This window comes from Xiphophorus couchianus, chromosome 6, assembly GCF_001444195.1.
Source record: "Xiphophorus couchianus chromosome 6, X_couchianus-1.0, whole genome shotgun sequence".
Lineage (NCBI taxonomy): Eukaryota > Metazoa > Chordata > Actinopteri > Cyprinodontiformes > Poeciliidae > Xiphophorus > Xiphophorus couchianus.
In genome coordinates, this window is record NC_040233.1 from 481,626 (window position 1) to 507,151 (window position 25,526).

At 40.1% G+C, this 25,526-nt stretch overlaps 1 protein-coding gene across 4 annotated transcripts in view; it reads left to right on the top strand.

The window, feature by feature from the left end:
- Nucleotides 1-25,526, top strand: part of tgs1 (trimethylguanosine synthase 1) — a 54,931-nt gene that overhangs the window by 17,670 nt on the left and 11,735 nt on the right. For all 4 annotated transcript variants that reach the window (XM_028020898.1, XM_028020897.1, XM_028020899.1 and 1 more), the window contains 5 exons: nucleotides 3,078-3,611; nucleotides 6,652-6,781; nucleotides 12,046-12,129; nucleotides 17,085-17,235; nucleotides 22,320-22,569. In XM_028020898.1, the coding sequence (XP_027876699.1) occupies nucleotides 3,078-3,611; nucleotides 6,652-6,781; nucleotides 12,046-12,129; nucleotides 17,085-17,235; nucleotides 22,320-22,569 (1,149 nt within the window). The remainder of the gene's footprint in view (nucleotides 1-3,077; nucleotides 3,612-6,651; nucleotides 6,782-12,045; nucleotides 12,130-17,084; nucleotides 17,236-22,319; nucleotides 22,570-25,526) is intronic.

Sequence of the window (25,526 nt, forward strand, 5' to 3'; positions counted from 1 at the left end):
TCTGAAGAATCCAGAAAAGGTTATTTGATTGTGCTTTCTGAAAAACAATACATTTTTATGTTTAGCACTCTTACAATAGTCACACTTTTTCTGTTACAAACTGACCCCGGCCCCCCATCAGAGAAGGGACAAGTTATGTGGCCCTCACAGGAGAAAGTTTGGGGACCCCTGCTCTAAGCGCTTAACTTCAATTGTTATAAGCTAGCTTAGAATTGCCAGTAACATTGATTACTGCGGTCGGGGGCACATGGAGCTTAGCGTCTCCTGACATGAATGTTCCAGGTAACGTTAAACTCCTCCACGTCCTGGTTATTGAATTAATGTTGGCGCCTTGTGAATAATCTTCATTTCATATTAATATTTACAGTCATATTCAATAAATTAGAATATGTGTTCCGATGAGCCTCGTTTGAATGAATCTGTATGATGTGTTTAAGGAATACTAGCGTGATGCAGTTCATCTCTGAAATTCTTATGCATAGAATCACAAATCTAAATCTAAACTGTGTTGCAGAGAGTAAACACAATAAAAATATGCCTTATATGCAACATTGTTCATTAAAATGGCACATTACTGATGTATTAAAAGTAAATACAATAGGTACACTTAATGATATTGTATTAACCATTACATAATACATTCTGCAAGTACTTTTACTTAAATACATTAAGTATTTCTAAAAGCCAGTATTAAAATGTTAATGTTTTACTTTTAGGAGAGTGCATTATGTTTGTTTATTTGTACTTTTACTTACCGTAATACATTGCTTGTATACTTTCTCCACCACTGCTAGTTCCAGACAGCTGTGTCTGCCAATAATGTCCAAGCTAGCTAGCATGGCCACCAATGACAGCTGATGCTGTTTCCTGTAACATCAAGTTGTTTGTCTGCCATTAACACATTAAGCAGCGCGTACACAAGTATGTTTGATAGTGCTAAGACCCTTCTCCTGGCTCTGATTGGTTGTTTCTGGTTGGTGCATTTCTGCAGATATCAGCAGGAGCACTGGGATGAAGTAGAGAAGCTCAGTTTGTTCACATATTATCTGTCTCAGACCACAAAATAGTCAGTTTTAAAAAAACTCCTAAAAACAGATACATAGTGCAGCTTTAAAGAGTTGAAAAGAGAGTTAAAGAGTTGGAGTCAAATAATTGCTTTTTTGTTGCTCCTGTTTTGTAATAAGTAGACTCTTGTTTCTATTTTATGTTTTGCAACATCAAAACTAGATTTTATTTTGATATTGTAAATTCAGTATTAATTATTGGAGTTTATAATAGGGTAGAAATAAAAATGTTTGTACTTGTACCTCTTTTTGGAAATGGAAGAAGTAAATGTGTATGTTGAAGCTAAACCTACCAGATTGTGTTCTTCATGAACACAACACACTAATTTAGCCTAATGGCATGAATCAAAACATAATGCCTTGATGTCAATTACTAATTAGTTCATTACAAACAGAATAATGTAAAGAAAAAAATCCAAAATAAAATAAATAATTTTTAGCCTAAAAGCTTTTGAAATATCCTCATTAGGCCTGTCGCGATAAACAATCCTACGATAAATTAAAACTATCGACGTCATTTTAATTATCGGCATTATCGTCTCTTCCGGCCCTTTTCTCTTTCTGTTGATGACACCGAATGAAAAAGGGCTCAACTCCAGTGCTCTCCACTGACCCTCCCTTCCTCATTTTACTTAGTGTAATGCCCATGGCACACGAGCTGGCCCATTGTCTGCCCAGTTTCAAAACCTGACAGATCACACATTACTCGACAGAAATCCTAGATGTAAAAAACACACGGGTTCGTTCCTGCCGTGTGTTTGTCCAACAGTGGGCACAAAATAATGGCTACAAGTCCAGTGAACTAATTTTAAAACCAGGCATTAATCAATGCTTGCTTAATCATGCGGCTAGTGTCAGTCCTGACTGAATGAAAATCATTAGAACCTGTTTACGTCACGTTAACGAAGAACAGCTGAAAAGTTACCGGGTTTATCAACTGCAGTAGCAATTTGGCTTCAACTCCTCCTCTTGTCATTTCTATATTCTTTGCATGTTGAATAAACATTAATGTTGTTTCCACATATCATCTCCAATGTCCGCTGGACTTCGGGTTGCGCTGTGTCAGCTGTTTGGGATTCCCTCCGTAATTTCCCCTCTGAAAGCTCGGAGAAGAATCCGCGCTTTCTGATTGGCTACCTGTCACATTCAACAGGTGTCGTTAAAGCTCCCAGTCGGGGAAAACCCCTGATTTAGATCAGAGCGGCAACGACGATCTACCGTAACACACCACACAATCTTAGAAAAACCAACGTTCTAAGATTGTTGTAAGGGGAAAAATAGGAACAAAAAATCATGTAGTGTGAACTATTGCATCAGGTAGTCGATGTGCCCATCTTCTCTATTTAAATCTAATTATTACTGAAGGGCAACATAATATACAGACTTCATAATCTGCACTCTTTTGGTTAAATGCAGTATTTATTTCCACTTTGGCTTTATGTTGTTTAGTTTTTATTCAAGTGCATTTTTTGTTAATGGAGACTGAGAATCCATTTTATTTTTGTTTTTGGTTGTTTTGTTTATTTTGTTTATCAGTTCCAGTTTTAAGTGTTCTTTTGAAAATAAAGTGTATCTATCTTTGGCAGGAAATCACATGCATTATTACGTCATTTCCATTAAATCAGTGTAAAAAGGTCTTCAAACAATATTATCGTTTATTGCAATAATTTTTGAGACAATTAATCGTTGAGCAAAATTTGCTATTGTGACAGGCCTAATCCTTATTAATATGCATGTTTTCACATAGGCACATTAGGGAGCAGAATATAACCTCTACTTACTGCTGAAGCAGAAAACAAGGATTTTGAAGGATGGGATGTTGACAATGTATAATTTATGAAAAATTACATGTGATGCCTGCTGACCGTATTTCAGCTGTAGAATGAATTAAAATACCATTTAGAGTTTTAGCATAGTTAAAAAAGATCTTGGAGGCCGCTCAACTGGAACTACGTATGTATTAGGATCTAAAAATCTATTTTTTCTTGTTTTCTTGTTTTCTATACCATAAAGTTAAGAATGGACAGGACCTGCTGTGGAACTCCTGGCTGGAAAACCATCCAGACACCAGTGCTCCGTCTGGAGACCATCTTGGAGCCGTCACTGCTCCCTGGAATAATCCAGACACGAAAGCTCTCTGGGACCAACTGGCTGCAGAGACTTACTACTTGTATTGGGAGCGATTTTCATATTGGACATTGCTGGGCTGGACTACTGAGCCTCAAATGTGTAACTCGAACACTAGTGATGAAGTGGAGACTGACGCTCTGATACAGTCAGAAGAACAAAGTGAAGGGGAAACTGGAGCTGGGAGCCGAGAGGAAGAAAACGAAGTTGTTATTATGAGTAATCTGCTCAGAGAAAACTGCATAGTAGAGCAAAGCAGGAGCTGTGCAGTTGACTTGGAGACCAGCAGATTCCTGTTTTTTAGAGCTGATGTTGGAAAGCAGTCAGATGAGGAGATTTACTGTGGGGAACCATCAGATGCTGGGGATGATCAGAAGGAACCTGCTGGTCGCTCTCAGGACAGCTCGGCTAAACAAACAGGTAGTGTGCCTTAGAAATAATGTTGCAGTTTGCAGCATGATTACCTAAGCTGCTTATTAATAATGTATCCAATGAAAAGTAAAAAGAACCCTTGAAGATGGCCTTGCTTAGCTTTTTTTTTTTTTTTCTTTCTTTCTTTCTCCGAAGAGTTTTTGTGGCGCTAGTGGCTCGTATTTTTTCCACAGTAGGCAGACAGGAAAGAGGGTGAGGAGAGGGGGAAGACATGCGGTAAAGGTCGTCGGGACCCGGAGTCGAACCTGCGACGTCCGCGTCGAGGACTAAGGCCTCCAAACGTGGGGCGTGCTAACCCCCTGCGCCACCACAGCACGCCCCGGCCTTGCTTAGCTTTTTGATTAAATAGTTTTTACTTTGGCATTTTGACGCCTGACACTGAGGTCATTTGTTATTCATAAATATCTAAGGCTAATGGATAATTTACATATAATGTTACTGATAAATGTGCTCACTGAGAACAGTCCCAATTCACCAAGTGCTTGTGTGTGTGCACATGGTGGTACAATTGGCCTATCACTATTTTCAATAATTGCTGATGGTTCCTTCTATTACTCTCACTGAATGAATTTGTTGCAGAACCAGTTCTGCAACAAATCAACTGACAGTGCTGTCAGTTGATCAAAACACTTAATTAGATTAATTACACTCCAGCGCTGTGATTAATCACTATGCCTAACTTTGTAAGTTTGAATTGTAAATAATCACGCAGTTATGTTCATGGAGGAGTTTTGCTCTGGGCAGCTCCCCCGTCTGCTGCACTCCAACTAATTAAATGTAAGATATCAGTATTTTTTTTTTTTGTTTTTGTTTTTTTTTTCCCCCAACAGAGAGCAGGTAATTTAGTTTAGTTTAGATATGCGGAGGGGGCCTTTTCCTGTCATTCCTCGCTTCCCATGTACAGAGTTCATAACTGTGCAATTCTTCTCGAAAAAAGTTCTCGCTTCCAGCAGGGTCTGGGCTTTCTCCCCTTGACTCTAATTGTCTCCAGTCGATTTTTGACCGGGCGAATCAGCGAACAGAAGGAGATGATGACATTGATTTTCTGCACTGTATTAGAATTGTAATCTTCCTTTATTTTTAGCAATGGCATCAGAGGAAGTTAATGAAGCCATTCAGTTTGTGTTGGCTGCGCTTTTAAATATTTAATTAACATTAACAGTTGCTTCTCTCTTCGCAGTAGAGAATGGTTGTGTGCAGTACGGGCAGTTTACAGTAAGCTTCATAGTGTCGAACTGGCACATTAAATTAGCAACTGGGTAAACTTTTAAAACCTAAACACAGTCCATGACTCCAGCCAGCAATTGAGAAACAACTACCGTATTTTCCGCACTATAAGGCGTACCTAAAAACCTTCAATTTTCTCAAAAGCCGAGAGTGCGCCTTATAATCCGGTGCGCCTTATATATGGACCAATATTGAGCCACAACAGGTCTTGCAACTACGGTAAGCAGCCGCCGACTTCATTTTCCCCCGTAGAAGAAGAAGAGCGCGGTGCATGCTGGGTTTTGTGTAAAGACCCCAAAATGGCTCCTAGTAAGAGACATGCTTATGACGCAAAGTTTAAGCTCAAGGCGATCAGTCACGCAGTAGAACACGGGAATAGAGCAGCAGTGAGAGAATTTAACATGAACGAATCAATGGTGCGGAAGTGGATATATATTGTGATTGCACTAACGTTTGATTTACCGTAACAGTATCAGACTGTTGTTGACGTGTTTATTGAATCGAGGAAAACTTCCCCTCCACTATATGTTGTACCTTGCTGTTGTTAAAAGATAAACTGTGTCACGAAAATACTACGCCACTTACTTTACCTCGGGGAAAATAATAAAACAGCTGTTTATTCATTTTGGGAATGAACAGAGTTTTCAGAACGCTGGTTTGTAATCTATTAATAAAGTTTGACTGACCTATCTGACTATTTTGTTGACATTCCCTTTAGCACAGTTCCATCTAATGGATGCATGACATAACCCCAGCCTCTACTGTAGCGTCTATTCTATGCGCCTTATAATGCGGTGCGCCTTATATATGAAAAAAGTTTTAAAATAGGCCATTCATTGAAGATGCGCCTTATAATGTGGTGCGCCTTATAGTGCGGAAAATACGGTATTTCTTAATAGCCGAGAACCCAGATCCTCCTTATGAAACAAAGTGTAGCACAAGGGGACGGTTTTTACCAGACTAGGTCCAACTAGGTAGTTCGATTAATCTGCATTATGTAATATTTACAGGTTAAAATTTTCTGATTAATTACATGCATTAAAGTATTAACATCGACAGCCCTAATAAAAACTGAGCCTTATCAAACCTTTATTGTTCAATAATCACCATCCAGAATGTTTTTATGCTTTCCTTGTTGTTGCTCTGATTAATAAATCTGCACCTAACAAACGGTATTCTCTTCCAGCAAGAAGGTTTTGGGTTTGAATTCTGGCCTGGGGTTTTTGTGCATGGTCTACCATTTATCCCTGACTTCTTCTCAAAGTTCAAAAACACGGCTTTAAAAAAAACTAGTTACTTTGAATTGCTCTTAGTCATAAGAGGTATACTTTACTATAAAGAAGTATAATGAATATAATAAAGTCCTGATACTGGCAATTCTGGAGAAGATGTCTACAAAGCCTTACGATAAAATAATTTTTTATTACAGAAGCACTGACAAATTCAGGGAAAACATTCTGTGAGGAAGAGGTCAGAGATGAGGATGAAGATGAATTGGTTGAGGGAGGGTAAGAGAATTCACGTAAGGCTGTTATTCAGCTGCAGTTCAGTAAGTCCACTCAGCCAAATCTTCAGTTAATTTTAAAACTCTTGTATTCTAATAGGAGTCTCTACAGGGCTATTGGAATGTAATATTCCAAGGCAACAGGTGTGCTGTCTTTGAGGACTAGTAAAAGTGTCTTCATAGATATTTTAACAGCACCGCGCGTTTGTCAAAGCTCTGGAATCTTTTCGTTGGTCAAACTGAGGTTAGAGAGCTGCTGGAGAATTTTATAACGTGCATTTATTTCTTTCCACCCAGATTCAAAGCAAGTCGCTGTCCTACCTCAGAGAGTCTGTGACTCAAACAGTAAAACTTCAGAGAGAACAGGTGATGATGAGGATGATGATGACGACAAGCACCCAAGAAGATTTATGAAAACCAAATGCAGGTCAGTTCTGTGATGATCGCTTTTACTGTGTCTGCTGCTGAAAGCGTGGACTTAGCAGAATAAAAAGGTTTTGTCTTGGCACTGATCTGATTCTGGGTCAGTGAAAAGACTTGGAATTATGAATAATAATAGTTGGAATTTGAATTGTGTTAGCCCTCTTGTGTAGGACAGAGGAATTGGTTCCAGTTTCAGTCTGCAAGCTTTAACTTAAAAATATAGTGGGCACTGGAATACAAAGGGTTTTATGATTGACATTTTCTTTAACTTCCTGTTTTATAACTGGACAAACTGGGCTTCAATCCAGGTCCATGTGTTCCCGGCTGTGCAGCCCCTTTCATACGCTGTCAGAATAGCATAAATGCAGTGAGTATACATGCATGTGCATTAAGAGTCTGCGACATTTAGAGGAGCTATCAGTGCATCATACGCAACAAGTTACGACAAAGACAACTCAATAAATTGTTTTTAATAATTAGATAGATATACATGGTTTTGTGGTTTTGAAGTGTATCAGGATTTAGCTGCACCTTGATGATGGTCTGACTGGTTAACTGCTAAGCCAGGCTGTCATGCAGCTGTTAATAAAGTGTATGACGATTTAACTTCTACATCATGGTGTCATGTTGCTGATTAAATAAAAGCATATGGTAATGACAGCGTATACTTGTCTGACAGATATGCGTATGACGATCTGTAAGCGTATGCTGGTCTGACAGAACACCAGGGAGAGTGTTTTTGCATTAGTACTTCCAGCCCTGTGAGCTGTTGTTCCAACCACGCTGGCCAGACAGGGCTGGTTTGGAGTCAGCTGTTGATTGGTTCATTGGCTGCAGGTGGAACAGAGACCAGTCTTCTTTCAGATCTCTGGGTCAGTAGGAGCATTTATTTTGCATTTTAACATGCGTCGTCAAAAATTCCCATCATAATCTATTCTTACCCGTGAGTTTTTAAATGATAATAATGGCATATTTAATGGCATGTTATTATCTTTCAGTTAAAATATTCAACAAACTGAACAGAGGATCCATATTGTGCCACCAGATTAAGCAGATAAATATATGTACGGTAACTTTTTCCCGCAGTGGAAAGAAAAATCATACACTGGCTTTGTTCCGCCCAGCTGCATATAAATAATAAAATTTAATGTTTTCACCTAAATTATGAGCTATTCATCTGCGGAAGCCTGAATGTATATAATCTCATAACTTCCTGGTCTGCATCGGTTGTGCATAATCAAATATCTCAGGGTTTTGAAGTTGATCTGGAGGATGAATCTGCTCTCTGTGCTACACTGAGATTACAAGTTCCACTTCAGCCAAAGACTTTAATGAAAATGTAAATAAGAGTTCTCTAATTGAAGCATCAGAAGTCAGCAAGACTGTGAAGTAGGAGATTTCCGCATCTGGCTTAGGAGAAATCCCACAAGCCACAGGCAGTTCAGCTGGACGGTAGTCCAGCTCAGAGACAACACTCAGAGGAGATTTTTTTTTTTCAGTTAAAGGAGGGTTTCCCCCAGAAAACCTGCTAAGCCTGGTGGTCGGGGCGCAGCAGCGGCCCACCGTGTTTTGGTATTAAAAGATGTTAAGTAGACAGGAAATGTAAAAATATAAAATTTCCTGTAATAATTTTACATATTACAGGAAATGTAATATATTTTCCCAATGTTACAGGAAAACATTTCCAGTCAAACGCTATTTAAACCCACAACTAGTCTTAAAAATAACAAATAAAAAAATACAATAAAAATGAATATCAATTATTTCCACTTCTGTTTAATCCAAATTAACTCAGCAGCTAATAGATTAACACAGATCACAGATACATAAACGTAACATTTGTTTATTGAGAATATTAATGCTGCTAAATATGGTTTAATCTTTTCAGCATAGATAAATTAAAAGATTTTAAATTGTTTTACATTTAAATGTAAGATTTTATGGAGCTGGGAAGTTTACTTTGTAAAAGTTCAAAGAACAATATTCACAGTAAGATTGTTTTGTGCAGCTACAATCTGATGCTGTGAGTTTAATCTTTGAATTTGAGCTTACAAATACAAATTATTAAACTGCAATTACCACTGATTGCGTTTTAAATTAAACTACTCCCCCTCTCCCAGATTTCACTAAATCTAACACAGAAGCTGTTAGAGATGCTGATGTTTTTTCAGTTAAAATATTCAACAACCTGAACAGAGGTCAAATTATGCTCAAAGCCTAAAACAGCTCTGGATAATGAGTTAAATCCACTGCATGTTGGTATAAGTTTCACATCAATAGAATAATATTTGGGGAAAATACATAGGGCATGCAAATATTGGCAGGGTAATAATTTGCTTTGCCAAAAATGCATCCCCTTGCTAACGTGGAGAAATAAAGAGGGATTTCACCTTTTCTACATAATCACACTTCTATGAGACACTGGTATGAGTTTCATATCAATAGGACAATAGACAGTGAATGCAGATATTGACAAGCTCAGAAATTAAAATGCATCCCCTCTTGTATTAATAGACTTAAGCTGTTATGGTGTTTAAAAGAAAAAGTATGGAATTGCAAACCATTAGCGGAGTACATATTCATCATACACTGACTGTAAAACGTTCGACTCATATGTCTCAATAAAGGTGTCAAAACCGGATTTATTTCAATTCATCTGTAAAATAAAACCCATTGTTTTAGGACTTACATGGTTAAGAAACATGATAATGTTACAAATATCTTTTACTCTTCGGTCATATTTCAGTCCGTTTTCTCATCAATACGCAAGAGTTTAGAGGGATGTGCATTCCTGCGACAGGGCACGTAATTCTCGGCAGGTATGCGTTCTCAGCATAACACCGGAGTACAATATGGCTGGGCCAAAGTGGCCTGGGCCGGGCCAGGATTGGCCCTGCTGTGCAAAAAGGCCTCTGATGTCCCAAGACCAGACAAGAAAGCCCAACTTGTTTGTTATATTCTCATAGGAGAGTAGAAATGTGAGACCAAAGCAACAGAGTGGTGGAAAGAGAGAGAAAAAAGAGAAAAATGATAAATCATGCAAATGGAAATTATTTAGCTTATTTTAATTTATCATGCGATTATTGATTGTTTATCATGACAGGCCTACTGATAAGAATGACTATAGTATGAGCCGTACTCTAGACCAGTGTTTCCCATTCCTGGTCCTCAAGGCACACAAATCTACTTGTTTTAGATGTTCCCCTGCTTCAACACACCCATTCAGATGATTGCAATTCAGAAAAAGCCAGTCTTTGGAACATGGAAGGGAAACATTCTTTGCTGAAATCATAAACAAAAACCTTAACAATACTCGCACTTTATTTGCCACAGTTGACAGGCTCACAAACCCATCTGTGACTGAACCATCTGAACTCCAATCGAACAGCCTGCAACAAATTTGCCAAATTCTTTGCAGAGAAAATTGAAATGATTAGAGGATTAATCTGCATATCCACATTACACTCAGTATCAATGACATGCCCACACATTACAAATACAGAAAAAAAATTACTCAATTTCAACTATTTATCCATGAAAGCTTAGAATACATCATATATAAAATGAAGCCCTTCCTCCTGCTGACTAAATATCACCACCACAACTTTCCTTAAGAAAGTCGTTCCTGTCATTGTGTGTGATCAGCAAAATTATTGAAAAAGCTGTTTCAACAGTTGAATAGTTTCCTATTGATAACAAACCGCTTTGATGTCTTTCAGTCAGGTTTCCATGGTTACCACAGTGCTGAGACTGCCCTAGTCAAAGTGTTCAATGACATCCATGTAAACACAGATTGTGGAAGAGCCACAGTGCTGGTTCTGTTGGACCTCAGTGCAGCTTTTGATACTGTTGACCATGACATATTATTGAAACCACTGGAGAGTTGGGTCGGACTTTCCGGTCTAGTACTCAACTGGTTGAATATTACATAAAAAACAGGAATTTCTTTGTTTCAATAGGTAACTTCTCATCAAATCAGACAGAAGTCACATGTTGTGTACCCCAAGGCACAATCCTACAACCACTCATATTCAATATCCATAGGTTTCCACTGGCACAGGTTATAACAGAAAATAATATTAGTTAGGATATCTATGGAGATGATACACAGCTCTACATTACGATGTCACCAGGAGACTCAAACCTATTCAATCACTGAATAAATGCTTAGAACAGATAAATATTGGAATGTGCCACAACTTTCTCCAGCTGAACAGAAACAAAACTGAAGTTATTGTCTTTGCACCTAAGAGGAACAATCCAGAGTCAATTCACAGCTTCAGTTATTACAACTAAAAACTAGAGATCAGGTCTGAAATCTGGGTGCAGTGATGGACTCTGACTTGAACTTCCAGAGCCACATAAAGACAGTTACAAAATCGACCTTCTATCACCCGAAGAATATATCGAGGATTAGAGGACTAATGTCGAAGCAAGCTCTAGAGAAACTCATTCATGCATTTATCTTTAGACACATTGATTACTGCAACAGTGTCTTCACAGGTCTGTCCTACAAATCAATCCTCCAGCTGCAGCTGATCCAGAACACTGCTACTGGAGTTCTCACTAAAACCAGGAAGACAGAGTATGTCACCCCAGTTCTAAAGTCCTTCTACTGGCTCCCTGTACCTCAGAGAATAGACTTTAAAATACTGTTAGTTTATAAATCACTGAACAGTTTAGCGCCACAATACATTAAAGATCTGCTGTTGTATCAACCTTCCAGACCTCTCAGGTCTTCTGGTTCTGAGGATGCAGAGCAGACCAGAACCAAACATGGAGAAGCAGCGTTCAGCTTATCTGCAGCACAAATCTGGAACAAACTTCCTGAAAACTGCAAAACAGTTGAAACACTGAGTTCCATTAAATCCAGACTTATAACATACCTGTTTAGAGTTGCTTTTGAAACATTATAATGAAACATTGTTAAACATTCTGATGTACGTATAATGCCACCAGACGAAATGTTATGTTTCAATTATTGACTGTCTTCTTTGACTGTATTTTTGTGTTGTTATGATGCAAAGCACTTTGAACTGCCCTGTTGCTGAAATGTGCCATACAAATAAACGTGACAATTTTTTTTATTCAACCATCAATTGAAATCATGTGTGCTGAAGCAGGGAAATGCCAAAAACATGCAGGGCAGTGTGCGTCGCATACCAGGGCTGTAAAACACTGCTCTAGATAAAGGCTTGTAAAGTCAGCGAGGCATTGGCTGTAAACCAATTGTCTCTTCTTAAAGCTGTCTTTTTTGTTTGTCTGTAGTCATGAGCTGGATGTGGAGGAGTGTCCACAGCTTACACTGAAGGAGGTTTGGTCCAAACTAGGACTCAAGCACAAGCAACCCCAGTAAGTCTTTTTCCTTCTATTCGAGTATTTTTCTATTCTAATTTGGCTTGCTTTTGTTTAAACAACTACCAGAAAGTTAGCTATATGATCCAATATAAAATGTGTCACTAGTCAAAATATTAACCAACCATAAGTTGGTTTATCTTATGATTCTTATGATAATTCAACAATGCGTTTTCTATTGTTCTGAATTAAAATTTGCAAATTACACCTCCATGAGAAGATCATAAAACATGATATCAAAAGAAACATTTGTGGTATGAACCAAAAGTGATGATATTCACAGTATATTGATCAAAGGTTAGTGAGTATGATAGTTCTATTTAGAGTTGTGAAAAAGACATTCTTTGTCAATCCAGTTTAGTTTGGTTGTAAGGTGGTCTGGAGACATTTTAAGTTTAATCAATTCATATAAAATGTCTTTGAATATTAACCTTCAGCTACATCCTTAACAATGGCAAACATTGTCATCTAACCATGACAATGTTTGCTAAACAATCCAAAAACTTGATTCCGACGAGTCTTTGTACATATTGGTATTACACTCAAGTATTATTATTGTTAAAATTACAAATAAATGCAATGTGTGCAGCAAAGTAGGCACTGTACTGGTCTCAGCAGGTCAATGTTCTTCTTAGGCCTTCTATCGAGCCATCATTGGATCCAGGTGCGTTAGACCAGGGAGAGAACTAAAACATGCAGGATGCCGGCCCTCGAGGACCGACTTTGGGTCGGTTCTCGACCCAATAGACAGTTGGCGCTCCAGGGCTGTAGTATAGCTTTATGTATGAACTGGAAAATAAATTCCATACTATCCCATTTTTTTCTTCCACACATATATTTATTGAACCCTTTTGTATCACTGTATCAGCAATACAAGATAAACAGACAGTGATCAATTATATTTATATATAATAAATGAATAATCTGACAGTAATCTAAACAGACAAAAACAAAAAAAAATACTAGTCCAGGCTGTAATAAAGTTTTTACAGCGATATCAAACATATTAAAGTTTGAGATCATTACAATATCAAACTCTCACTCAGCATGTTTATACCAGGCCAGGTCTATAAGTTCTGATATCATCCTGCGTGATGCTGTGGCACCTAGGTAGGAAAAGAATGAATCCCAAGTTTGACGGATAAAAAGGGCTTATCCTTCAATGCTGTAAAGAACACTTCATACGTGATGATGCCAGCCACAGTCTGCTTCTACTGTTTGAGGATCAGGACTTTATCGTTGAGCCATATGGCCAGGATGCATTTCTGAGCACAATGAAGTAGAATGTGTAAGGGGCTGTTGTTGCGGATGTCAGCAGAAAGATCCTCAGTTAGTCCCAACAAACATGTCCTTACACTCAGAAGCAAATTGCGCTTAAAAATTATATCAAACTGTTGAGCTATTACAACTGTTGAATGTAGGGGCAATTCTACAAGGAGTGAATCCAACAGCAGATGGACATTTAATACAAAGTTCTGACAGTGCTGGATTCATCCTGTGTCTGGCCTCAGGAATTATATATAATCTATGCAAGATTTTAACTTATCTTTCCCAAAAGGAGTTATTCACATGAGTTTCCCATTTGCCTTTTATCTTACAGGAATTATCTACATTGAGGTTGTTGAGGGCCTTTATACACTTTCTAAGTAAAAGATTTAGGCTGAGTATTATCCACTAATAAATAATCTATTGCCAAGATGGTTTTTAACAAATAAAAACCTGCAAAGAGGCGCATGCAATATTATTGAACTTTTCAAATCCAAAGGTTGAACTGTATGCCTTGCGAAAGTAAGGTAGGAGTAAAGTAGGAGTAATTAACCTCCTACTTTCGCAGGAGGTTAATTATACACTGCTGGATTTTTTGTCCAGCAGTGTATAAAAAATCCAGCAGTGGTCCAAGGACCTGGTATATATCGGCATCACAATTTGGCTTGTCCAGTCCACAGTACTAAATTTTTCTCTGCATGGGGCCTGGTGTCACAAAATGTGTGAATAAAATTATATTTTGGGTTTTAGAAGTTTACACTAGAACAAGCAGATATTGCATGTTGTACAAATAAATCTACAGAGATTTTTACTAGATTTTTCAAGGGTGTTTTTTTTCAGATTGTTAGTCTGTGTCAAAAGTAATGACATTACTGGGGTTAAGTAGTGGCGACATCTCAAAGATTGAAGATTTGGAATCTGGACTTGAGGGGCTTGATGATAGATCATCTGTCTCAGACTCTGCGCCAAGGTTTACTGTGATTGGATCTTCACATCTGTTCAAAGTGTGGAATGCTTTATGACAAAGTAGATGTATGTTTCTGGTACAATATGAATCAGGCCACTGAAGTTGTGAAGCTACCAACTGACAAAACAGTGAAAATGGTTGAAAGAGGTATCTCAGCACAATTTAGCCACTTATGATGGACAGATTTGCATGATGAAATGGATTTGCAATAAGCCGATATGGATTATGTCTGCTGTTCATGCTAGAGAGCCAGGAGATACCTGGGTAAATATGGGTCTAAAAACTGAAACAAGTGACCATCTGACAACCACGTATTATTATTTTTGTGGGACTCTGTGTAATCGCTGCACATCTTCGACCACTTTGTGGTTGATCTGCAACATTTCCAGTTTTCTGAAACTTGCAAATAAGTTTTGCATGTGTGATGCTCATTCCATATTTTCTGTTAAAGTTTCGTGCAGCCATGCGACTGCCACCCGATCCAGCCATCGGTATATTTTCAATTCTTTGCTCTTTTGTCAAATGCATGTTCTTGGGTATCTGAAATATAAAAGAAATATACATTTTATTGTTGCATGGGTGGGGGTGTAACAATAAATGTCTAAGGGATTAAGAGACAAGAAACAGGAGTGTATAATTAATGGTTTATTTAATTACCATTACCTCCCATCTTCAAATGCAAGACCCAACTCAGCTACACAAAGGAAGAACCATCAACCGGTTCTCAACAACACCTATGCTTCACCCCTTAACAAGAGTGTGGAAAGTAGGGCTGTTGTAAACGAGTATTTTAGTAATTGAGTATTCTATCGATTATTCTTATGATTAACCGTGTAATCGGATAAAAAAAATTTGATAAAATAAAACATTAGTAAATCAACAGTGTTACTATCGGATATCAACATCACTCCAATTTTTCATATTTGAGCATCCCTAACAATTACTTTTCTGTAGTTTAGAAAATGAAGTTGTAACAATAATAGCTTCCTTTCTAAGTTAACCTGAAGAAAAGTTATACAAAAATCAGAAATTATATTCAACTTAATAATGAAGAGGTAGGCTCACAAATATGCTTACAAAAAATGTCTATACTCCAGCTTTTAGTTTATGCTTTCATCTTCAGTGAATTTATTTTCAGTCCTCGAGTGTATGCTTTCCTGGTATCTCACAATGACTCAGGAGATACTTCACGAATCTTATTCTCCTTAAAAAATAATCTAAATGCCTTTTAATACATTTTTCAAATTTTGTGTCTTGGTTAAAAAATACACCTTATCTCCACGGTTGAATTGGACATCCAGGGGTTACTATAATTAGAGAAGTATAAGTAGGTGAATGATTTTATAATGTCACCAGTACTACAAGTCTTAAAATTACTGAAGTTGTAGGGGTGGGAAAAAAAAGTCAATTCCATTGCAAGTTTTTTGTATACTGGAATAAAATGTAAATGTTTTATCATTGGGATGTAGCCCACACTTAGTGTCCATCAGATCAAATTTCCTACAGGTGTCAAGTATAGCTTTAGCTCTTCTGGACATTGGGTTACGTACCGGGGGCGACTAAACCAACCAACACAGGAGAAAAGTAGCAATAGAAATCACCAGCCATGACTGTTTTATCACCAATCCAATCTGTGAATAAGGTGAAAACCTGAGAGATGAAGTCAGCAGATTGTATAGGGGAAAAGTGTCATACTTTTCCCCTATGGTATGGGGAAAAGTATGAGGGACAACACAACTTCAACATGACTGCCCAGGATCGCTGGTCAGGACCCAGATGACCGTGGTGACGGCGGTCCAGCTTTTCAGATCCTCCTGTGAAGGAGGCCCTCTGCTTTAGAGACTAGTTTATCCAGGGTAGTGATTCTAGATGCGCATGCTTCAAGCTTTTTTTTTTTTTTAGCACTGGGTCTATCTGCAGTCAAATGAGTCCTCCACCCCTTTAAGCACTAAACAGTTATTATTTCCCACAAGCTGACCGCATCCACGTGGCCCAGCAATGGCCGTGAGTCCACCATGTTCGCCTGGCTGCACTTTGAGAGCTGGTCCCCTCCTAATTTAGTGGATTTTGACATGAGTTTGAGTTTCTTCTGGGTACTGCTAGATGTAAACTAAAACTTCGGCTCACAATAATCACACTTCTTCAGACCAAAAGGAGGCTTAAACATACTCAGCTGCGGGAGCTCTGGCAACGAGCTGCTACTCCGCCATTTGCATCATGTGACCCCACCAATCCAGTTTTAACAAATGGGTGGCGGAGTGCACCGTTCTGGTATTGCTGGTAGATGTGTTCATGTGTGACATGGGTGCCAAAGATTTCATCACTCACATGGACACAAAATCTATAAATGGCTGTGGAAAGTGAAGATTCAACTATTAGACTAACTCAGTGGTTCTCAAAGTGTGGGAACAAGCATAAATAAATAAATAGAGAGACACCTTATTGGGTGTAGAACAATAACTGCCTGCCATGTACTTAAGTTAATCTTCAGTGCAGATTAACTTCGCACTGAAAATTAATCTTCAGGATTTAGCAATAAAAATACGCTGTCAATATGTGTGATATTACTTACCTTAAGGGGTAAAAAACACAAAATGTTTTTATATGAAAAAAATGTCTTTCAAGATATTTCTTTCAAATTTCAGTATATGGGAAAATGGTCTGTTGTCTTTTTTGAAAGTGTAAAAGTAACCATGTTTTTTGCTTATTATTTTCTCAGGTCGGGAATTGTCATAAACTATAAACATTTCAATGGTCCAAGGCCTAAAAAGACCAACAAGGTAGTCAGAAGCATCAACAAACACACCAGATTCTCTGAGATGGATGAAGATGAAATTAAATCAAATCAAATTAGCCCTGCCCTCTACAAGGTAATCTGTTTAAACTGTTTTGACATTTTTTATTCAGCTTGTCTGTGTATTATTAGTCAGGGTAGGTCTTAGTTGACAGTGGGAAAGCTTAACCAGGACTATACGTAGTGTGGCTTGCTTTGTGAAGTCATGCAGCAATCAGATTGATAGAGATAGACTTCCAAACTTCTTTGAACTCCTCACACTCTGACTTAGTTTTACATAATTTGGGGTATGTATGTATATGTGTGTGTATGTGTGTAGGTGGGTGCATGCGTTTGTGTGAGCCTGCATGTTTATTGTAGTCAAGACCACCTAACCCGAGACCAAGTCAAGACCAGAGTGTATTGAGACCGAGACAGGGCCAAGACTTTCATTATCAAGTCAAAGTAAGAGGAAGGGCAAAATGTGACAGGAGAAGATGCACCAGCAAACGAAGTGACTGTGCGCTTCAACGGATTATCAAACAGAAGATTTAAGAATCTGGCAGAAAGAGTGGAATGAGGAGGAAGTCACAGCTTGAAAAAACACCACAACTGACAGGTTCCTCAGGTCCACCCACTTCTGAACCTGAGCCAACGTAGGAAGAGTCACAGCTGGGCCAAGCAGAAGGAAGGCTTGACCATTGGCCAGTGGTCCAAGGTACTCTTTTCCAATTTGGTAATCAAGGTCCAAGGTTTTGGAGGCGGACAAGTGAGGAACAGAACCCAAACTGCTTGAGGTCCAGTGTGAAATCACAGTCATGATTTGGGGTGAAATTTCTGCTCTAGGTGTTGGTAAACTTTGCTGACTTAAATCCAAGGTCAACAGTCTACCAGAATGTTTTAGAGGACTTTGATTCCATCTGCTGAGGATCTGTGTGGAGATGCAGATTTTATCTTCCAGCAGGACCTGGTCCCTGCCCATGCCACCAGAAGCACCATAGCCTGGTTTGATGCCCGCACCATCACAGGGCTTGATTGGCCAGCCAGCTCGCAGGACTTAAACCACCCAACAACAAAGAAGAACTGACAGCAAGCATCAAGGAAATCTGGGCTTCTGTAACTCCCAGGCAATGCCACATTGCATCAAGGCAGTGATTAAGGCAAAATATTGAAGATTGACATATCATTTTTAAAGTACCATATTTTGATTTTAATTTCTTTTTTTTCTGCAAAAGGTTTGGACTGATTTCTTCACAGTATTCTTATTTTTTATATTCTTGTTTTTGTGGGTTTCATGAGCTGGAAGCCCAAATTATGTAAGAAGGAATCCAGGGCCAACTGCAGAAGGTCTTCAATGGGTCTGAGGACCTCATCCCACTACTTTATGATAGTTATGGTGCCTGTGGCTAGCACATGGAGGACTGTGTGGCAGTGTGAATCTGCTTTCATCTGTGAAGAGCAGAGGGTTCTATTGATGAATCTCCCAATTTTGGTGTTCCCTAGCAAACAGCAATTATCCTGCACGGTGATGGGCTGTAAGCACAGGACCTACTGTATATATGGATGCCAGGCCCCCATAAGGCTCTCATAGAGTCTGTTTCTGACAGTCTGAGTAGACTCATGCATATTAGTGGCCTGCTAGCAGTCATTTTGTAGGACCCTGGAAGTGGACCTCCTGTTCCTCCTTGCAATAAGGACAAGGTAGTGGTCCTGCTGCTGGGTAGCAGCCCTTCTACGTCCCCTTCTGTGTCTCTTGGTGTATTGGCCTGTCTCCTGGCACCTAATCCATACTCTGGATCTCCTTTGATGGATTGGCTGCACTACTTGAGCAACTTCAGTGAGCTGAGAGCACTGACAAAATGAAAAAGTGACTGAAAGTTCAACCAGAAAGTAGGAGAACAGAGGATTCTGTGGTCACCACCTGCAGAAGCATTCTTTTATAGTGGTTGTCTTGCTAACTGCCTATCTTTTCCACTTATTGTATGTTCCATTTGTACAGCATCAGATGAAATCGATTCATAATAAATGTTACTACCCAACTGACGACATTGACTCCACAAAGGTGTAACCAATTGGGAGTTGCATTGTTTTATTTAGGTGTTCCTTTTATAATTTTTTTAGCAGTGTAGGAATATGTATATGCGTGTCTATGTATATACAGATTGAGCATTTTCTTTGGATTCAAGTTGTGTTAATCTACATATTATAGTCTATATAGAGAAGTATGTGTCTCGTTAAGGAAGGAAATGAAATAAAGTGTAAATGTTCATTAGACTGTGACCAGCACTGCACAATTAGACTTAGACTTAGACTTAGACTTAGACTGACTTTATTATCATTTTGCACGCACAGGGTGTATACAGAACGAAATTTCGTTGCATACGGTTCAGGACAATGTTTTGAGCTTCCAATGTTGTGAGGTTACTCCAGAATAAAATAAAATACAGTATAAAATATGAATATAAATATAAATATAAAATATAAAGTGCAGGACTGACAGTAAAATGGAAGTTACTTAGCTCTGTACATGTGCAAGGTATAAAGTGGAGACCAGATTTTAAGTGCAGTCCAGTTAAGAGTTCAGCAGTCTGATGGCAAGTGGGAAAAAGCTGTTTCGGAACCTGGTGGACCTGCACCGGATGCTGCGGAACCTCTTTCCAGAGGGCAGCAGGGAGAACAGTCCATGGTGGGGGTGTGAGGGGTCACTGACGATGTTTCGGCCTCGGGACACGCAGCGCTGGGATGAAATGTCCTGAATGGAGGGAAGGGGGGCCCCGATGATCCTCTCTGCTGTCCACACCACTCTCCTCACGTTCTTCCAGTCGGAGGCGCTGCAGCCTCCACACCACACAGAGAGGCAGCTGGTCAGAATGCTCTCTATGGTGCTTCTGTAGAACGTCTTGAGGATGGGCGGGGGCAGGTGTGCTCTTCTCATCCTCCGCAGGAAATACAAACGTTTCTGTGCCCTCTTGACCAGAGACGTGGTGTTCACAGTCCAGGTGGGGTCATTAGTGATGTGCACCCCCAGGAATTTGGTGCTGCTAACCACCTCCACAGCCGAGCTGTTGATGAGCAGTGGAGCGTGGCTGGGCTGGTTCTTCCTGAAGTCAACGATCATCTCCTTCGTCTTGTCAACGTTCAGGATCAGGCTGTTGTCTCTGCACCAGTCCACCAGCTGCTCCACCTCCTCTCTGTAGTCCAGGTCGTTGTCGTCCCTGATGAGGCCCACCACCGTTGTGTCGTCCGCGAACTTCACGATGTGGTTGGTGGCGAACCTGGGGACGCAGTCGTGTGTCATCAGAGTGAACAGCAGAGGGCTCAGGACGCAGCCCTGAGGGGAGCCTGTGCTGAGGGTGATGACATCGGAGGTGTGTTGTCCGATCTGGACTGACTGAGGTCTGTCGGTGAGGAAGTCTAGCAGCCAGTTGCGCAGGGGGGTGCTGAAGCCCAGGTGTCCCAGTTTTCCTGCCAGATGCTGTGGGATGATTGTGTTGAACGCTGAGCTGAAGTCCAGGAACAACATCCGCACATGAGTGTTCTTCTCCTCCAGGTGAGCCAGGCTCAGGTGTAGGGTGGAGGAGATAGTGTCCTCAGTGGAGCGGTTTCGGCGGTAGGCAAACTGGAACGGGTCGAATGTGGAGGGGAGTCTGGAGACGATGTGTTCTTTTACCAGCCTTTCAAAGCACTTCATCATGATGGGAGTCAGTGCCACAGGCCGGTAATTGTTGAAAGAGGTGACTTGAGGTTTCTTTGGCACCGGAATGGTGGAGGCAGTTTTGAGACAGGCTGGCACTGTGGCTTGGTCCAGTGAGGTGTTAAAAATGTCTGTTAGGACACCAGCCAGCTGACCTGCGCATTCCCTGAACACCCGCCCAGGTATGTTGTCGGGGCCTGGGGCCTTCCGTGGGTTGACTCTTTTCAGAGTCTTCAACACATCGGCTGTGTCCAGGTAGAGTGCCTCCTCTTCCTGGTGGGGAACAGTTTTCTTTGCCGGAGTACTGTTCAGTGCCTCGAACCTCCCAAAGACGTTATTGAGTCCATTTAGAAGGTCAGCATCAATTTCACCCACTGGGGGGGAGGATGGATTGTAATCTGTGATCGCCTTTATGCCTTGCCACATACTTCTGGTGTTGCTGGTGTCGTGGAAGAACTCCTGTATTTTTCGACTGTGGGTTCGCTTTGCTAACCTGATAGCACGGTTCAAGTTAGCTCTTGCTGTCCTCAGTGCCTCCTTGTCGCCAGACTTGAAGGCTGAGTTCCGTGCTTTTAGCATTTCCCGTACCTCCTTAGTCATCCATGGTTTTTGGTTGGCCCGGGTGATAATGTTCTTAGTGATGCTGACGTCCTCTGTGCACTTGTTGATGTAGGCTGACACAGTCATGGCGTACTCATCGATGTTGATCTGGTCGTTGTAAGTGGCTGCTGCCTTGAACATCTCCCAGTCGGAGCACTCAAAACAGTCCTGAAGTGCCTCCATGGCCCCCTCAGTCCACATTCTCACCTGCTTCACTGTAGGTTTTGTTCTGATCAGCAGGGGCTTGTATGCAGGAATTAACATAACAGATAGGTGGTCTGAAGAGCCAAGGTGGGGGCGGGGGGCTGCTCTGAATGCTTCTTTGATGTTGGTGTAGGCACAATGCACACACTGCTCCACCCTACTGCTCTCCAATCAATCATTCCTGGTGACAAAAGCTAAAAACTGGAGAAGTCACAGTGGTTAGTCCAATGGTAGTCTATAAACGAAAGCAGTAAAAATTTAATTAATGTCAGGTTTTGTCCCCTCTTGAAAGTGTAGCGAAGCACACAGAGAATGCTGTTTGCTTAAATTGAAATATCTCCAAGGTAATGAAATTGAGGTTGACGCCAGGCGAGGGTGGCGTTAACTTAATATTTTCCACCTTTGATGTTTTTTTTTTTTTTTTTAATTAAGTTGAGATTGTACAAGCACAGTGCTAATAGTGGCAGCAGGTGATACTGCAGTTAGCACGTTGGATACACTGTTAGTATGTTCTCGTCCTTCTGATATTCAGATGACTTTCTTCAGAAGGTTTATGGAAAGATATGAGGGAGGCATAATTTGGGAGGAAATTCTAGCATACCATAAGTCCTAGAAAATAAAAATGAGCAGTTATTTGTAGTCTTGTTACACGGAACTCTAAATACATGGATACTGTTTTGTAGGTTCAAAATTTTCTTCAAAACTTGCCAAGGGAAGCTGAGATGACGGATGTAAAAGAGGAAAAGCCTGTAGAAGAAGAAAGATGCATTTATGAATCCACTTCAGAAACAAAAATGATGGAGGACAATGAATGTTCCTCTTCCTCCAACTTCATTGAAAGATCTGTGGAAGAGCCAAGTGATGTGGAGAATCCTGGAAGATCACTAACATTTCAAGAGAAGCTGGACCTTGTTCCATCACACACACTTGAAGGTATCAATTTTCTTTCATTAATTGAATATGTTTGGGTTTCTATTCTCAAAGTACTGTAACACACTGTTCACAATTACTAGACAAGTAAGCATTTGGGTATGTGTGAATAGTGAGTGAAGGTGTGACTTAATTAGATCAGAGTGTACATTATTACTAGGTTTTAAGAAAAAAAACACTAATGAACTGCCAAAGATTTTAAAAGAACCAATCTGATAACTGCCAGAAACCTGTTCTGTCCCAGTGCTGTTGCAATTCAAAACTGGAGCCTATCTGGAGAAAGTTAAGGTCAAGGTAAGCAAGCCCGAAACATGCCCAACTGTGAATAAGAAATAATTGAAACATCAAGACTCGGGCAATCAGTATCTGTAGACAGATTTTTTGTTTTGTTTTTTGGTTTGATTTTCATTATCAAATTCAGTTAATAAAATATGACAACCTTGCTTCTGTCACACTGCACTGGGAAATCTGTGACTATAATATACAGTGGGCAAAAAAGTAGTCAGCCACTGATTGTGCAAGATAAAAGAGGTCAGTAATTTTCATCATAGGTGCACTTACGCTATGACAGCAAATTTAGAAAAAAAAAAAAATCCAGGAAATCACATTGTAGAATTGTTTTAAAGAATTTATTTGTAAATTATGGTAAGTGTCTGGTCAATAACAAAAGGTCAGCTCAATACTTTTTAACATAATTTTTGTTACCTCATGTCATTGAGGTAATGACATAACCTTTGTCATTGCAAACAATGATGGAGTCTTTGCCAGGTTTACACACACTGTAGCTGGTATTTTGGCCCATTCCTCCATGTAGATCTCCTCTAGAATAGTGATGTTTTGGGGCTGTTGCTAGATAACACAGACTTTTAACCTCCTACACAAATTTTCTGTGGGGTTGAGCTCTTGAGACTGACTACTAGGCCAATCCAGGACCTTGAAATGCTTTTTATGGCACCACTTCTTTGTTGCCTGAGTGGTGTGTTTGGGATCATTGTTATGCCGGAAAACGCAGCCACAATCCATCTTCATTGCTCTCACTGATGGAAGGAGGTTCTGGCTTAAGCTCTCGCAATACATGGCTGTTTCAAACAAACTGGAACCCAGTCTAAATCTTATGTTTCATAAAAGCTGAGGGTGAGAGACCAAAAAAGCTTGCTTGCTGGCAGTTAGTATGCTAGCAGCTCAGATAAGCTGCTTTTCATCATGGATCAGGTTTCTGGACAGTGTTTCCTGGTGAATCCAGGAAACACTGTCAGCAAATATGCCAAAAAGATGCCACTTTTTGGCAGCGGATATCTTGTGTGAAAGTAACAAACCCCCACTGGATGCAGCTAATGGCATCCCCATTTGCAGTTTTGGATCAAGGTTGCTGACTTTGAGTTTCAACAGACATCACTTTCAGTGGGACATTGTGATAACTACTCTGTCTTTATCTATTTTGGGTCCAGATTTTTTGTGTCCTTTCAGATTATTAGTGCATGTTGCTATTAGCTGCTTAATAGACACTGTATCTTTTGATACCTGCCCCTATAAACATCGACCTCTTGCCAACATGCTTGCTAATGAATATCAGCGATTGTTAGCAGAGTTTCCTTCTTTAATGGTTCCCACCGTAGCAAAGCATGGGGTGGAGCATTGCATCACTAGTTGGTAAACATGGAGCATCTTGGCATTCTACGATGTTCCAAAAGTCCTTGGACATCTTTGCACATGTTTCCCAAGGCCGAAGGTGTTGACAGAGACAGGGATACCAAGGTCTCTAGAGATGGCCTTATACCATTGGAAGTCTTGTGCTGGCAAATAATAGCATTTCTGGTGTTCTCAGGCAGCTCCTTTCTCTTTACTATTGTCGCACATGAAGAAGGAATAACAGGTGACTTTTTAAAACACCAACATGATAATTCCTTGGATAATTCATGTCACATGGGTGGAGGCAGTTTATCACAGGTGATCCTGTTGCAAATTCTTATTTGTGATTTGCAGTAGGTGAGCCGAATTGGGTTTCCATGCCGATTTGCAGCGCAAAGGGTGCCAATACCATTGACATGGGAAACATTACATTTTTCTATGTTTTCCTCATAATGTTTATCTTTTTAAATGTTCTTTATCATTTGCTGTTTTGTATCAAACAAAAGCTGTCTGCAGTAAAATGTTGCTTAACTTGATGAAATTCCTTCAGTAAATATTCCATTAGATGTTCTTAAACTTTATTGGTGCCAATAATCGTAAGCAGGACTGTAGAAGCAAAAATGGGGACCTAGAGATAGAGTGAACCCCCAAGAGGGTGATGATGCCTAAAAGGCCTTCGCTTTTAGTCCATCCATGTCCAGCGGCTCCTGTGGCTCTGACAACGGATAACTCTGATTATGCTGCTGAGTGTGTGGACCATTGTCCACACACTCAGCAGCATAATCAGAGTTATCCGTTAGGTTAGGACCTCGTAAGCCCTCGCTTCTTTTAGCTGTAAACTCCGGGATGCAACACCTTTGCAGAGTTTCCCCCAGAAAACTTGCTAAGCCCAGTGGTCGGGGTGCCGAGGTGTTCCACCAGCGGTCCACCGTGTTTTGTATTACAAGATGTTAAGTAGACAGAAAATGTAAAAATATTACTGGGTATGTCCTGGATCTACCCCTGGGCCTCCTCCGGGTGGGACGTGCCCGGAACACCTCATCAGGGAGGTGTCCAGGAGGCATCCTAACCAGATGCCTGGGCCACCTCAATTGTATCCTCTCGACATGAAGGAGCAGTGGCTCTACTCTGAGTCCCTCCCGGATGACAGAGCTTCTCACCCTATCTCTAAGGGAGAGCCCAGACACCCTATGGGGAAAACCAATTTCAGCCGCTTGTATCCGTGATCTCGTTCTTTTTGACATGACCCAAAGCCATGTAGCCTGATGGAAAACATTTTGCTAGACAATAGCAAAATGTTTTCATTTTGTTAAAACAACAAACATTAAAAC